A 17,053-nucleotide genomic window follows, 5' to 3' on the forward strand; every position below is an offset into this window, starting at 1 on the left:
ACTCCATCACGCTTCTGTTCGTCTTGAGGACCAGAGAAGTAGAAAACAAGACTCAGTAGCCGTCACAGCTCCTCCAGCGAGCCTAGGGGGGGTCTTAAAAAAACAAAGCAGATGTTTGTGCTGCAGCTGGCTGAGTGTATAAATATCTGCTGCTCTCACATCGGCTCTAATTTCAGGCGGTGGCTTTGTTGAACACAGCCTTTGATGTTGAAATGCAGAATTCAGACGGGATTAACGCTCAGAGAGCTAATTACTGCAGAGAGGAAACTGCAGCGCTGACGCTTCGGTGTGTGTGTGTGTGTGTGTGTGTTTGTACGGTGGTTTCATGAGTGTGTTTGCATAATTTCATGTGGATTTGTGCGGCTTTGTCTGTTTTATTTTTTTGACATTGGAACATTTGTTATTGAAAAAATCTACCATTTCTGAATAAAACCTTCTGTCTATGTATGTAACACCATTTTATATCAACAGGCCGGTGACAGAAAAGGCCATAGGCACGCTTTTTTAAAAGGGATCTTCTTCAGACTTTTCACAAATGTCCACTATGACCTGAGGATGAAGTGAATGCATTTTGGAGGTTGGAGTTTATCCCCCTCTTGTCAACACAATATGTCAAAGGGATTTCCTCCAGACGTTACACTAATGTCCACTCTGAAGTGGCATAAACATCTCACCACTAAGTTGCATTTGGGCAAAGTATTACAGTGACCTGGTCACACCAATGCACACATATGCTGTGCTCCCAAACACAGAGGCATACACCACACTTAACCCACTAATCTATTAAATTTATTGATATTATAATCACAAAAACAAAAGATAAACTGAACTTTGATGTATTTTTCCTTTCTTTGGGTTTGTCATTGCAGATTTAGAAAAAAACAGATTAACAGTTTTTTAACACTTTTTTGATACCACTTCTTCTAAAATGAGACATTTCTGATATCTTAAGAGTCAAAAGTATTTTAACCCTCTAAGACCAGTGTTGTCAAACATAGCAAGAAGAGACAAGTTATTAAAAGTTAAATAACTTTTGAACCATAAATCGTAACCACTTACTTTATTTCCCCTCCTGAAGCTAGCTGCGGTGTAGTTCCACTCTACCCATGTCTTTGAATTCCTCATGGAAGCTTTTCTAATGAGCTTTGACCTTTGGTGACTTTATAAAGTATTAGAAGATTAAGTCCATGCCAGTATATCTGATACTGAATGTCTTTTTAACAGTTTTTAATACATTTTGAATCATTTCTGCTGCTAACAGCTATTGCTAAACACCATACTGTTTTCTCACAATGCTTTGTGACAGGCTATGGTAACCAAAGGCTGGCTGTTCTGTTGTAGCATCATGCTTTGTCAAACTGCTCGTGTCTTTACTCAAAGATCAAGCAGGAGACAGTTTGAATAGCTCACGACAGAGAGAAAGAGACACAGAGAGGCAGTGACGTGTCCTGCTGTGTCTCTGCAGACACAAACTGCTTTGAATAATAGCACACATAGAGCTAATACAAGAAAAGCAGGGATTTTTTTTTTTTTGTTTGTTTTTTTTTTTTTTTGTTTTTTTTTGTAAATATGTGAATATTTTGACTTTTTTTTTTTGTCACAGAATGATTTTTTTTTCACTTCGGTCCCCAAAAGATTGGAGAACAGGTTTGTGCAAAAAGGATGTGTCTCACATAAAAATCTTAGGGTTTTAATTTCCCTTTTCTTTCTTTCATCTCTATAAACCAATAGCTTTTTCTTTTTTTTTTTTTTTGATCAAATGACATTGCTGCAGCACACATATTCTGATGAAGGATGCTCTGGGGAAAAAAAGGATGTTCAGAGTTTGACTGTGCACCACAGTGATGGTTAACAAGCTTTTTAAGACAATAAGTCCCGGCAAGACGATTCTTAAAAAATAGCTTAGGGCTCAGGGGGTTAAAAACTTCCCTTAAATCATAGGATAGGAATGTAGAGGAATTAATCCATCAATATGCTGTCAAACTCCTGCAAATGAGCAACATTAGAAATGTTTTACTAAGGCACAAAAACAGATATTGATAGGATCTTATCAAGGAAAAAAATCTGGTATCGTGACAACAGCAAACCTCAACATGCTTGTACAAAAGTCATGGCTAAAAATTACTAAGAGGCTGGGTATTTCTGTAAATATATGGTCTTATTGATGGAATATTGTTGGATGATTTTCTTCTTAACCTTAAATGCTACGACCATTTTGCAGTATTTGAATAACTAGTTCCCACTGAAATAACTCTTGTTGTCGTGCTAATCTAAGCTTCATAAAAAGTGAGATTAGCACACAGGTCTGTTTGTGGGTATCCTGTTGATTCACACTGCCATGGTAAAGGCCATAAACAGTCTGCAGCAGAGCGCTGAGGCTGACGATGATCTTAAAGGAGAAACTGAGTTAACCAGTGGAGTCTCACAGAAATGTGAGAAAGAGAGCTTTAGGGTCAGCTGTTTTTAAACTTTGGTCAGAGCGGTCAGCGCTGAGGAGAACTAAGAATTACTGAGAATTACTAGAAAACAGTCATAGACAACTGTGAACCATGGGTCTTCACTTACAGATACAGATTAGGTTTATACTTTGGAAAGATCAGTGAAAATGTCATGGCTATATTGACGATGATGATGCATTTTTTAAATTTCAATTTTATGACTTAAGAATGATCTTTACAGATTCTGTGTCAGGGGAGAGTAGTAAATGTAGAACCAAACTTTGGTTTTGGAAGTTGTCTGGTGTCTATTTGTAAAAGACGGCTTTCCTGTGTCAGCTAATAGCTGGACAAAACTAATAAAACTAATATTGTGATATTTTTAGGCTATATTGTGATACACAATGTTTATAGCAAATTCTGAATACTCTAAATTACGCTATAAATACTTAGTTCAGCCCTTGCATAAAATGTCACCGCTATGATGGTAAAAGTAGACCCTCCTATTAGGGTTTTTAAAAAAGTACATGCAGAAAGGGTAAATTGTTATCAGGTTAGATTTAACATATTTTTTATCTGGGAAAATACGATGAACTTAACAAATATTTTATTAAATTAAATAAACAATGCTATGACCGGCCTTCAGCTAAAAAAACAAAACAAAACAAAAAAACAATCCTGAAATACTGTTAAAGTCTTTTAATGTCAATGGAAAGTTATGAAACGCTTCTCTGTTATGTTTACGATGCTGATTGTAAAAATGATTATTTTCCTCATTGAGAGTGAAGCAAACCTACACAAAAACTCACCAATCACAAGCTATACAGTACCTGATGGCCAAAGCACTGCAGTCTAGTCCATTCAGGCTCACAGCTTTGATTACTGAAGTCCTGTTGTGTGATGTCTGTGTTGATGCACACTGATGAGGTTCTGATGAGCTTCATGACAGGGGCGTCTTTAAGATCTTGTGCAAGGAGATCATTGGTGGAAAAAACTTTTGAACTCCCAGTTGTCAATGTTCTGAACTGTTGGGCTGAGACCACAGGTCCGTATTGTGAAGAGAGTCACATTTGTGAGTTGCTGGGCTGATACTTACTGGGGCCATGTCTTTGGTGATGTGTTGTGTTACTGCCCCCTTAATTACAGTATAATCTTGCAGTATATTTTACAGATTACTTTGTTTGACGTCTTCCTTCCTGTTGATGATCTGCAAGGCATTATGGGAGATTTCCTGTAACTTTTGGTTTAGAATGTGCCTCTGGGATTTTTTGTCTGGGGGGACCATGTTATCCAAGCCTTTTACCTTTCCCATTCATTTAAAGTATACGTATTTATGTGTTTATACGTATTTACATAGATGTGAATGCACAAAGCATACGGTAGGGTTTTATGGGATGTAAAGAGCTCAACAGTGTTGTTCTGGAAGTAAAATTTCTGTTAATTTTCTCAATTTCAGATTCAGTAACTACTAAGGGCGCTTTTACATTAGGCCCAGTTGTTTTGACCCCCCCCCCCAGCAACATCGATCCGTGCCCAATTGCGTATGTACTCAGTCTGAAACAGCAGGTGGCAATATGCACGTAGCTGGTTTATAACCCTACAAAGGACGAGAAAGAAGAAGAAACTACCATGGCAACCACTGGGGTCATGACCTAAGCGAAGATTGTTTTTGTTTTGACCTGGCAAAAAGTCCATCCTGCATCCTGACTCCAACTAGTGTTCATCTGTAAGGTGAGTCACAGCAGACCGTTAATTGACTGGATTCTGATGATTTCTGCCCTTTATTGAGGAAAAATGTGAACAAACTGCCGCGATGTTTAAAGAAGTTTAGCTTTTACGATGATGTCATAAAGCTGATTGGACGCTCTGTCCCGTATCCGAATGCGGTTGCATTCACATCTCATCCAAACCGTGCCAGAGTCCACTTGAATCACACCCGAGACCACCTCCCCAAGTGGGCCCAGGCCCCATGCCCCGGCGTGGTTTGTTTGCATTCACACTACCCAAATGAACCAGACTTTGGGCTTAAGTGCACTCGGATCCGGGCCTGGGCCCCTAGTGTGAAAGCCACCTAAAAATGTTAGACATATCAAGGGTTGACTAGCATGACTTAACTACCTGAGTGTGAAATGCTGGCTTACGCTCCAGGAGAAGACATATGCTTGAATATCAATTTTGTTGGATGAAAATGACAATAAAATAAAATAACAAACAAAGAACATCGTTTATTTGTTATCTTAGCCAAAAAAACTACAGTGCCTATAATCCTTGAGATTCACACTGATGTCTGATTGCTTAAACCTTTTGCATCCATGAACATGTCTACCATCTGTTCGTGAAAACAAAACACAGTAAGTGTTGTTTCCACCCTTAAATCTCCATTTTGACACCTTTTTACTAATATTCCTCCCAGCTTTCTTCTGCGTATTTGTGCCGCTCTGCACGCTGTGGAGCATGCTCAGAACACTTGGGTCAGTTTGAGGCCTGTGTGTGAACGATTCCGTATTATTGCCTCTTGTTACAGATTATTCACTTGGTACCAGCTCAGAGAGGACTCCAGTAGTACGCACAGTGCTGGAGTTAATCTGAGTCCTCTGAGGTTGAGTGAGTTCAGCCCAGGATCACGTAGACGTTCATTCACTGGGTCAGGTGGTCAATCCTTCTCTGAGAGGACGGGGGCTCGGAGGCACATGGGGACAGAAAGAGGGGAAGGGTTTAACGGAGGAGAGAACAGTTAAGTCAGTCGGTTCACATGAGGTCACATACAAGATTAAAGATGCTTATTGTCGCTCTGGATGTGGGAGCAAATGTTTGAAAAGTCTTTGTGGGCCGGCTCCTTTTAAGAGTAAACACTGAATTTAAAAGAGATGTAGCATAAATGTTACATGATGAGAGAGAAAACTATTAAATGTGTCCTGCCTGATTCACCCTGTGTGCCACTGTCAATGTACTGTGGGATCAGCTGCAGGATAAGGCAGAAAGATAACGCCACTTTGAACAGTTTTTCTCCATTGTAACATGAAATTCATTCATGAAATGTAACACTGAAGGTTCATGGTGTAGTGACAAAACCTTATGGTATGTTGGAAAATATCATTAATAAATATCAAAGACAAGCAGCCATGGTTGGGCAATGCATCTTTACATGGCGGGGAGATGTCTAGAGGGGGGCAGGGAGCTGGGATGGGGGTGGAGTACTTCATTATTGGGGGTGGGGTGGATCATAATGGTCCTTTACAACCAAGCAGCACAAAACATGAATAAGATACAGCAGCAGAATAACAGCCTCCAGCAGGAGCGGTCGTCACAGTCTTATTTCCTTCTCAACTTTGGGGCAAAAACTCTGCTGCATCAGTGGTGTGTGAATATGTGCAGATGCATATGAACAGAGTTAGCTAATACTGTGATGATGACAATAACAAAATAATGATGGCCAATTCTCCATAGCAACCTCTGCCATCAGTGCATGAATGTGGAGTGAATGGGTGTGAATAGTAAGTCATGACCTGCTGTGTAAAGCATGTCCATTCAACTGCCCCATTATTTTTCATGAACAAACCTACACCGGTGTTGACCAGACACACATGGATGTGCTGCTGCACATTACACCCTCTGCTCTATTCCAACTGTGAAGGGTGGAGTGATTCCCAGAAAGAACGGCTCTCCGTCCATCCCGGCTGCTGTAGTAGCAGCTCTGTTTTTGGGCGACTAGAAAAGCACTATACAAGCTCAAGTCCATTTACCATTCTTAGACACAAGTAGGGGGGCTCCAGGGAAAAAAAGTTGGGAACCACTGTCCTAGGCAACAATAAACATGTCATGGTTGCTATTCTGCCCTCCCTGAATGTTCCAGTATGCAGCACTTGTAAAACTGTAAAAACAACACAGGAAAAGTCTGTCACCATACAGAGTTAAAGTAAAATTTTTACTGTGACCAAACTGTGTAACACAGTCTTACATGATGCTTTATATAGCCATCTGCATTCATCTTACATAAAGTCAGAAAAGCTCTGTTAGCTTGCTGCTAACACATATGCAACAACAACATATAAACAACATATGTTTCCAACACTCTTAAAAAACTAACTTAGACTGATATACCAGTTTAACTGCTTTCATATGTTCAATTTATAGCTTTCAATATTTGTATCTGCTTAAAATTATTTGGAAACATTTATATAGTGTATATCAGGAGAAAGTCAATATTTTATGTTCTTTCAAGATAATTCCAATTTTTTAAAAAAAAAATCAAAACTAGGTGAACTACTGCCACTTTTAATTAGTAATTTCAATGAATTTACACACTGTAGCTTTTGTGTTATTTGTGATGTACAGTAATTTTTTTTATTAAGCTCATCAATAAATTCCCTGATTTCCCCATCATTTGAAATTTGCCATTTATATCAGCATGTATACATTATATCATTGTTCTTAATACTACTGACGATGTGGTTTCTTAACTTTGTTGCTTTTCTGACTTTCTTTATTTACCTTCTTGTATTTTGCTATTATATTTAAGGCACTGCACTGTTTAAATGCATCTACAGCAAGGAAAACAGCTGTTTTTACTACATGTTTGTGTATTTGAAGGGTCAATCTTGCATGTCCTTGTAGGTGTAAAATCAAGGCACAAAGGGGTGTAACGGTATGGAAAAATTTCCATTCGGTACACACTGCCTCAGTTTTGAAGTCATTGTTTGGTATGTTTTTAGTACGGTAATTAAAGAATTTCTTTTTTCATTATATTAAATTGTATTCAATAAATATGCAGAAAAAATTACATTTCAATTATCAGTAATGCTGCAGTCTCCTTCCACAAGGTCTTCACAGAATACAAATATTAATAAATAAATACATTTTTGAATTAGTGGTTATTTTAATTGATATATTGACATATATAACCATTCCTTAAACACTAAAATGTCCACGCCAACTTGAACACATCATCATACAACATTAAGTTAGCTTGTTAAGTATGCTAATCAGTGTATATCCTGCCAATTCAACACGGACTTCAGCACTGGATTACTTTTTTAACCAATGGGTCCTACTACAAAATTTGGGAGAGCGTTTTGCAGCCCATCTTGGTGGATAAAGAGGTTAGAGTGTGAAATCTGAGGATAACTTTACCTATGACGCAGCTGCAGACATGATGGAGTCCCCTCTCCCCCTCCTCAAGGCTGACAGTTGACAGTACCACATTTGGAATTAATTTGACTAACTAATCCAGAGCACCATTGTTATAATAAAAAGATCTTAAATCATGGTAGACTCATAACCGGCTGGTGAGACTTTTTGCTGTTACTCCTCATTACAGCAATGTTGTTGTTTGAGTGGTGCCTTTTCAAATGCTTTGATTGGTCCGCTGGATGACGAGCTGTCAACGACACTGCTGAATAATGTCAGCGCTTTTGCTGTTGTCTTTTTTATCCACTGTTGTATTTTACTGGGAAACAAAGTGTTCCTAAACAGGACACTGTTATCTGGGAATATTCAGGCTGCTGCTGTCGTTTGCTGTGGTTGTGCGGTTGCCAGGACAGTGTGACTGTGTGTTGTTCTCTGGTTTTCCGTCTGTGTATGAGCTTCACCCCTCATGGATCCATTCTGTACACGTCTGTACCAAACTGATACGGTACGAATACATGTACCTTTACACCCGTATTGTTTGCATCTATAAAACGCATACGTAGCTCAGGGTCAAAGGACCAATGGGAACGATTATAACTGGTTGTGAATGCAAATGATGGGTTAAACAGCAAGTATATCTCCAGCTTAAAACCTCAGACACGTATACACAAAGTGATAATGAAATAAGATATAATGCAGCCTATAACATAAATTTATATATTTTAAGTTTTAGGCTGTTTTTATGACTAAGTTTATTGCTATGGAGTTTACATTTGGATAATGGAATTTACAGAACTAAAGGATATCTAGTGCTTGAATTCTAACAGAAAGTGCTCTGTTTGTTGTTTGATTTTATGTAAATGTCAAAATAAAATAAATTTGTTCATACTGACAACGTTATAACTCAGAGAAGAGGCGAGTGTTTCTGTGTCAAGACAAACAGCTGAGAAATGATGCTTCCTTCCTTCCTGTCTCTCCTTTATTTCTTCAGACTCCTCTACACTTTGTTTGTGTGTAGGTGTGTGTGTTTAAGTCAGTGTGTAGCCACTGTGTGTATTTGCGTTCATGTGGCTGCACACTTACATAACTTCCCACCTCTAAATTTAGCGTCTCTGAGTTGAGCTGTCACTGTTACAAGCTGCTGAGTGTATAAATACACTCAGTCAGTCAGTCAGTGTGTTTCCAGTGTCAGTCTGATAAACTGTAGACACACATTTCTCTCTGGAAGACGAGATCCTTCACTGATCAGCCTCTTAAAGATATCACAGAACAACTGTAGTGTGAGTTCAAGCAGCAGACAGAAAATAATTTCTGAAGAACTGCATTATAAATAGATTTCAACAAACACCATCAGCAGATCACAGATCTTTACTGATATAGATTAACATCTGTGAGATGAAGTTTACTTTATCGTGCTGGAAGAAAAAATGTCCTGGGTAAGATTCTGGATTTGCTTTTTTCTCAAACACCAGAAAGATTGAGAGTTGGAATTGAGTCATGTAATAAGCAAAGCAAAAACAACGTAAAATACTGCAGTAACACAGGGATGTACATGGACACATGACGAGACACCAGGCTAATTAGCAGTTAGCATCAATAACTCGGCTCACTACAATGTGCTGGTGTGTGCCATCACATCCAGCAGTTTATGGCTCTTTGAAGTCAGAATTTCTCTTAACTTCTAGACTGGATTAAGAGAATAAAAGCAGCACTTTTATGTTTTATGTGCACTATGTAGTCAAAAGTCTTTACAAAGGCTAAAGACAGCTGCTTATTGAGTTTTAGTAACGCTGTTTTGTCCCCCCTCACAATTTGATTACAGAAACTGAAGTGCTCAAGTTTTTTTTTTTTAATTTTACCAGCAACATAATTTTTGTATTTATCAAGGGCATTATGTTCACTCTGGGCACTGAGACGAAGAAGTTTGTCTCTTCTGTCTTTTTAATGACTGTTGAATCTCACACTGTAGAGCCACAATCATGATGTGTAACAAAAGTGAGTAGTCCTATTGTAAGCTTTAAAGCAATGCAGTTTTACCAAAATCACATGGATGAGACATCAAATAACTTTAGCATGGGGCGCAGATGCCTAGTGGTTTAAGGCGTTTCCCATGTATCTGGCCTGTGCCCCTTTCCTGCATGTGTCTCATCCCTGTTTCCGGTTCTATCCACTGTCTTCCTCTATCATTAAAGGCACTAAAAGCCCAAAAATACATTTTTAAGAAAAAATAATAACTTTAGCATCATACATTTCTTGTTTTGGATCTTTTTCTGTATGCCTGTCAGGCTTTTTATGCTGCAGGGCTGAGGGGGGTTAAAGCGTCTTCCTACAGATTTGCTAGTGCGGTATTGATTGTATAACATAAAGCTCTCCATCGTCTTCCTGCTAGCAGGCTAGCTAGTTCATGTTTAACTACACTCCTAAGTAAAGACTGAGTTTATGCTTTCTGTTATGCCACAGTTTGGAAGCATCTTTAGGAGGATGCAGCTGTTGGTGCAGTTGATCAGCCAATGAGTCTAGTAATGAACCAGTCAATCTTTGTTTTTGTAGGGCCAATTCATACCAGCAGATGGATTCGCCTGTTTCTATGTTTCTCACTGGCAAATTCATCTTGCAAAGCTCTTGTCTGAACAGTTTGAGCCCGGTTAGAAAGTGACAGGACCAATCAGCGTCAAGGGGAAGTACTTTGGGGAGCGGCGTGACATAAGCAAGCAGCAACAAGAGGCCGGTGCAATTATGGCGGAAGACATTAGCGTGGATGCTGCTATAGCGCCAGTTTTATCAGAACTTGACAACATTTTTTCATTAAAAGCAGAACAAAGAACAGCATTAAGTTGTTTTCTTTTAAAAAACGACGAGAGTCGTGTACTAAAATGTCTACAGCCACCATGGTTCGCGTTATGCAGTTCTCTATGGAGTTTAGTCCTTGGTAGTGGCTATTACGTCACATTTTGTTGCTGTGATTGGCCCTTGAAGATGAGACACACAAAAACGTTCATGCAATCACCCTCAGAGTTTTTTTCAAAGGCTCTGCCCTTTCCCAAACACTGTCTATGGTAGGTTTTCCAGATGGATGTGTGAAACAAATCTATCTGGCGTGTCAGGTTAGTCACTATTGACTCAGAGTTAGCAGTATCAAGACCCATTACATCATTACATCAATAATGATGGTAGCAAAATTAGCATTGACGGCTTTGATGCTAATGCGATAGAGAGAACTATTATTAATAATTATAGCCATCGAAGTAGAATTATTCTTAGATTCTATTGAACTGTTTTGGTAACAACAATAGAAGTCAGGACAATTTTGGTAGATGAGGCAGTTTTAGATGATCCACTGCTTTCTAACAAAACAGCTGTGTAAAATGATCATTTTAATACTAACATTAGCAAAAATAAAGCAAGTGAAAAGAAAGATTAAATACATAAAGGTGAAAATAGCAAAGCAAGTTGAACAGTTCCTAAATTTACTCAAAGATTTGAAATAATTATTGTAGTTGTAGATGTGCTTTTAGCATTTTAGCTTCAACATGCTTGAACCCTTTTTCATTTTTAGTGTTAAAGAGTGGCAGAGAGTTTTGTGCGTTAACTTTATTTAAATGAAAAGAGACACAGCAGATCTCAGAGTGACGCTGCCTCCATGACTGATTGGGATGCAGCTGCTGACAGGTGTTTGATGATTTTAATGATCCTGATTGTTTTGTCTTTCTGTGTGTCTGCAGCTCAGATTGAAATCATTCCCTGTAAGATCTGTGGAGATAAATCATCAGGGATCCACTACGGGGTCATCACCTGTGAGGGCTGCAAGGTAAGGCCGACAAAATCAGCTGACCTCTGTTCAAGTAAAAGTTTATTTGTATGGCACGTTTAAAATCACTACAGACTATCAAACTTCTGCAAAAACATTTTAATGATGTAGGTAAAAGAAGTAATCATATTAAATCACAAGATACTGGCAGATTCACACCCCTGCTGGTAGCTGAAAGCAGCAGAGAAGCTTATCCAGGCAGTGCATGGAGAGGGAGGAGAGATTATATCATCTGTGAGCTCCACCAGATGATATAAACCCAGACATGATGCATTTAGCATGTTTATGGCATGGGAAATATTTGGGTTTTTCCTGCAGCCAACACATAAACACAAATGATCCTGTGTTTAACACTGAGTGAGTATTACATGATGGAAGTCTGGACCCAGCCTAAAAACTGTGGCCACATTAACACCTCACAAAAGAACATCTGCTGCCCATTCGACAGTCTACACAGGAAACAGTGTGTCCTTTTTAGAGTGAAGTTAGGGGAAAATGTACGTAGATAGAAAGCACACTTAGTCGCTCTTCTACACGGCAAAAAAAAAAAACCAAACAAACGAAAATAAAAAAGTATACTTTTGTCTAATCCAGACAAAGGCTGGATGTCTTACCACCTGCTCCTGTAGTGTACGTCCTCCACTCCCACCCTCATCCTTGCAAAGATCATTTACATTTAACATTAAGAATAATGACAGCAATGTTACTTAAAGTAGTGTTGATATTAATGTAATCAGTTAATTTATGCACCATACATGACGACTGTTCTCACCCTATTCTCCAGGCTCCAGATTGTCTCCACACATGTGGATGAAATGTGAAGATACTTAAGAACGCTTACAGATTGAACTACATTTTTGAGTCAAGAGGTGAAATTGTTTAACCCACCACTGGGAAGTTTTGTGTGTCATCTTGTTTAAATTCTGCGGTGCAGTCCCCACATCTCACACTTTTGCAGTGAGGCTGATTTGCATGTAAATGGGGTATTTTTTTAACAACTGACTTCACAATGGACCAGTGGCACAGAGTCGTTTGTTCTGTAACTCAGTGAGGGGTGTATTTGTTTTTTTGTGTTTTGTGAATTAATTTGAGTTTAGGACTTACTTGCAAAATTTTAGCAGGGAAAAGCCTTGCAGTCCTTCTCGCATGTATCAACATTTAAAATTTGTCAAACTGTTTGGCTGCAGAAGAACCGACAGATAATCTCTTATAAGATTTGATTTGCAATTTTGCATATAAATGACAAATAAAAAGACCATGTACCAGATTTTTGTCCAATGTATAAGAACTTTCTCGCATTTTGTTTTTTGCTTTTTATAGTTTGAAATGACGTTTGCCATATGAATGTAGCTTTTAACGTTGCTGGTTTATTTTTTTTTTTTTCATAAGAAATTTGAACATTCACAAAGATGTGAGTTTTTGGATTGTCATTCAGGTTGTTTGTACTCCACTGGGTCTGTTCAAAAAGACTAAAACAAGTGACTTCCTTAGTCCTTATTCCTTAACTGTGATGCAAAACATCACAGGATCGAGGAAAGGTGGGAGTAAGAGAGTAGGAAAGAAGAACCATGATGATAAGGGAATGTAAGAGCTCTTATCCAAGGCAGGTTATGAATGTTACGATGGTTAACTGTGTAAAAAACTACAGTTAGCCTTGATGGACTACAAATTGCTAAGGTTTTTTTTTTTTTTTTAACAAGGCAGCTTTAAGTCACTGTGGCTGAGAACATCTAGAACAGCTGAAGTGCTGAATATCTCTTGATTTGAACTTCCTTCATAGTCAGTATGAGTAGATGAATGATATCAGTCCTTATGTTTTGAAATGGTATTAACCATTTCAGACTGGGGTTGCCTTATAGGACAAGGTGAGATGCGAGGCATGCAAAGTTAAATAACTGAAATAAATTACTTGTTTTTCCTCTGAAAGCCCTGTTGTGGCATTCTAATGATGCTATCCACACATTTGTAGCTCTTACAAAACATTTTCTAGTGAGCCTTGAACTTGGGGGAGTTTCCGGGGTCTTTAAAGATAAAATCCACACCAGTAACAACAATGTTAGACGGCATTGTATCGATTTAAAATCCATTTTTTAGTTTTGTCTGTTTGTATCCCAGAATGCATTGCAACTGTGCTATGGTAACATCATGCTTTGGCAAACAATGCATGTGCACAGACTTTGAAACTGCAGAAAAGAGCCTGAATGATTCATAATAGAGAGAAAATGACACAGAGAGGCTGTGATTTGTCCCTCAGAGTCACTGCAACATAAACTGCTTTAAATAATGACTCAAATTCCCAAAAGTACAAGGACTTTTTTTGTAAAAATGAAAATATTTTCAAGACTTCTTATCACAGAATGATTGTTTTTTAATTCTTTGGTCCTAGAGAGATGGGAGAACAAGTCTGTGCAAACAAAAACCCTTCGTCATCAATGTTTACTGAGTTTAATACATAAAAATCTCTGAGTTTTAATTCAGTTGAGTTTTTTTGCGTGTGTTTATTGTCCCTTAACTTTTTTTTTTTTAATTTAAGTAACAATACTCCAGCGCACACATTATTAAAGCCCAGGTTGTCTTTAGATTAAGGATATTCAGGGCTTGACTGTGCCCTGCAGAGTTGATGTTTTACAAGCTTTAAAAGACTAAAAGTCCAGACGAGACATGATTAAAAAAAAAAGCTGATAGCTCCAAGGGTTAGTTTTGTTTTATTCTCCACCTATCAATTCTATTGTTAGTTCTCTTGTTTCTGTTAATTATTTAATTCTGCTCTGGTTCTGTTTTTCTTTCTGCTCATTATGTGAGAGGCACCATAAAACTAAAAAAAAAAAAAAAAAAAAAAAAAAAAAATTCAGTGGGTAGAGATAAATATTGTCTTGTCTTTCTTTCTTAATTATGATAGGAAACATAATCACCTCAATATGTCATTATTACCATTTAAACATCAACCAAACATCAGAAAGATCACTTTTAGCTGGCTGTGATTTATTAACTTTTACCAAACTAACTTTAATATTCCAAAATAGAAAAGCAAATGCATTTTGAAATATGCACTGATTAATTGATTGGCTATTTGGAAGGAAAAGAAAAGAAAAGAATTAGTAATCTTATGTGGGATGATATAATAGTTATCATGGCTCTTATATTCCTCTGCACATCCTTATTTCCCAGCCATTTATAGCATTATTTATCAGTTTCACAATGAAATGTATTGTTTGATTCAGTGCAAGTAACCCTTACAGTCACACTGATTGCTTGTGATCAATGTATGTCATCATGGCATGCCACTTTAAATGAAGTTGACACTAAGAATTGTGGGTCATCTTTCCCTCTTTCCTATGGTAAAGGATGGTCCAGTGTGACCTCTGCTAAAGGAGACGATAATTGAAACAATGAAGCTTCTTTCCTCATCATCTAGAGAATTCAAACAGCCCTTATCATGGCTGACACTAAAATGCTTCCAAGTTATTTCTCTGTTAGAAACCTTCCTAAGCAAAAAGGTATTTAAAACGAACCCACTGTCTTGTGAATTTACTGTCACACATGTTTTGCTTTATTGAGGTTATGTTTGGGACTTTTTTGCCTGTTATACAGGACAGCAAAGAGAGACAGGAAATATGAGGAGAGAGGGTGAGGGAAGATATGCACCAAACAGGGCTAGGATTGGGACTCAGTCCCACAACCAGTAGGCCTAGGACTCTAGCCTCTGTACATTTGCACCTGTTCTACCAGCTGAGGGTGGCATGATGCTGCTGCCTCACAGGGTGTTTTCGGACAGACATGGTTCTGGTTCTGACTCTGGTTCCATTCTGGAGTCTCAGAGCCTTGGTGCTTTCTGGCGAACCAGCCCGTGTTCACAACAGCTTGAGCAGAACCAAAGCTGGAGGACATGACGGACATGTATCACCACGTCCTGCTGTTGGTGCAGTTGATCAGTCAATGAGTCCATTTAGAATGAATCAATTTTTGTTTTTGTAGGGCCAAGTCATACCTGAAGTTATCTCAAGACACTACAAAGAGGCCAGGTCAAGATTGTACTGTTATATGGCCTGTAATAGTAAAGACCAGACAGGGCTAGGATTGGGACTCAGTCCCACGACCAGTGCATCCAGAACTCTAGACTCTGTATATTTGCACCTGCTTTACCAGCTGAGGGTGGCATGGTGCTGCTGCCTCACAGGGTGTTTTCAGACAGACACGGTTCTGGTTCTGGCTCTGGCTCTGGTTCTGGTTCCATTCTGGAGTCTTAGAACCTTGGTGCTTTCTGGCGAACCAGCCCGTGTTCACAACAGCTTGAGCAGAACCAAAGTTTGAGGACATGATGGACATGTATCACCACATCCTGCTGTTGGTGCAGTTGATCAGTCAATGAGTCCATTTAGAATGAATCAATCCTTGTTTTTGTAGGGCCAAGTCATACCTGAAGTTATCTCAAGACACTACAAAGAGGCCAGGTTGAGATTGTACTGTTATATGGCCTGTAATAGTAAAGACCAGCGTTAATCACCATTGGCTCAGCACCAGCAGTATTAAGCCCTGTTACAGTGGCTAGGAAAGACCATCCCTTTAATGGGCAGGAATCTCGAGCAGTGTTTCCTGCTGTCGTGGTATTCCTTTTCCAGTTTCTTGAGTTAATAATTTGGTCTGGTGTTCAGGTGAACCCAGCCTTCACTATCTCTTCCACAAATTCGGCTTATAACTTGTCCCTCCTTGGACTACTCTCCAGCTTCACCTGGAATTCTGTCAGTGCTCAGATCACTACCAAACATTTAGTCTCCCCAGCCGCAAGTTTTTGTCCATTTTCTGCTCTTCTTTACAACCTAGGAAGTGATAGGCCAACTGATGATGTCACTATGTGTGGTTCCAGCTGAGTAACAACTTTTCAGGTTCAGAACCAATTTTTTTCCGTGTTTGAACATGCCAGCAGATTCAAAATTAGGTTCAGGAACCAGAACTGGCACACAGCCCTGCCAGTCTGAAAGGCCTCACAGCAAGAAGGTTCCTGGTTTGAATGTCAACCAGGGCCTTTCTGTGCAGGACTTCGCATTTTCACTGTGTTTATGCTTGGGTTCTGGCTCTGGGTTGGAGTGTGACCATATCTGGTTGTTGTATCAGTATGGCACCCCTGTGATTGACTGGCATCCAGCCCAGGTTGTACCCTGCCTCTCGCCCAATGACAGCTGAGTTAGGTTCCAGTCCCCCGTGACTTTGAACGGGATAAGCTGTGGAGGAAATGGAAAAATGGATCCACCAACTGAGCTGAACTAGCACCCATGTTTTGCTTTATAATTTTAATGTTCATCCATCCACAAATCCGCCCACCGTCTACACTCCTTATCCCATCCAGAAAGAGAGACAGGGTCCACCCTGGTCTGGTCACAAGTCTGTCACAGGGCTGATGTGGAAACAAACAACCACTCTCAAGGTTACTCAAACCACGGACCACTAAAGGCACCAGTTTACATAATGAGCATGTGTTTGGACTGTGGGAGAAAGGTAGAGTTTTTGCAGTGTATGTACATTTTTCAGAAGCCAATCATATCTTTGCTAAAGGCATGACATGATCATTTCCACGATGTCTTCTGAGATTGGAAACTTGAAAGATTTCTTCAGAACAGCTCAGGATCCATCTTGACTGAGTTTGATATTGAACTAGAAATTTCCATGCGAGTGCTGCTGAAGATGG

At 39.1% G+C, this 17,053-nt stretch overlaps 1 protein-coding gene across 1 annotated transcript in view; it reads left to right on the top strand.

Annotated features, from left to right (window-relative positions):
- LOC121509042 (nuclear receptor ROR-alpha A-like) overlaps positions 1 to 17,053 on the top strand; it is a 50,199-nt gene that overhangs the window by 16,196 nt on the left and 16,950 nt on the right. Inside the window, exon 2 of the mRNA XM_041786280.1 lies at positions 11,285 to 11,370. Coding sequence (XP_041642214.1) covers positions 11,285 to 11,370 — 86 coding nt within the window. The remainder of the gene's footprint in view (positions 1 to 11,284; positions 11,371 to 17,053) is intronic.

This window comes from Cheilinus undulatus, linkage group 1 (assembly GCF_018320785.1).
Source record: "Cheilinus undulatus linkage group 1, ASM1832078v1, whole genome shotgun sequence".
Classification (NCBI taxonomy): Eukaryota; Metazoa; Chordata; class Actinopteri; order Labriformes; family Labridae; genus Cheilinus; species Cheilinus undulatus.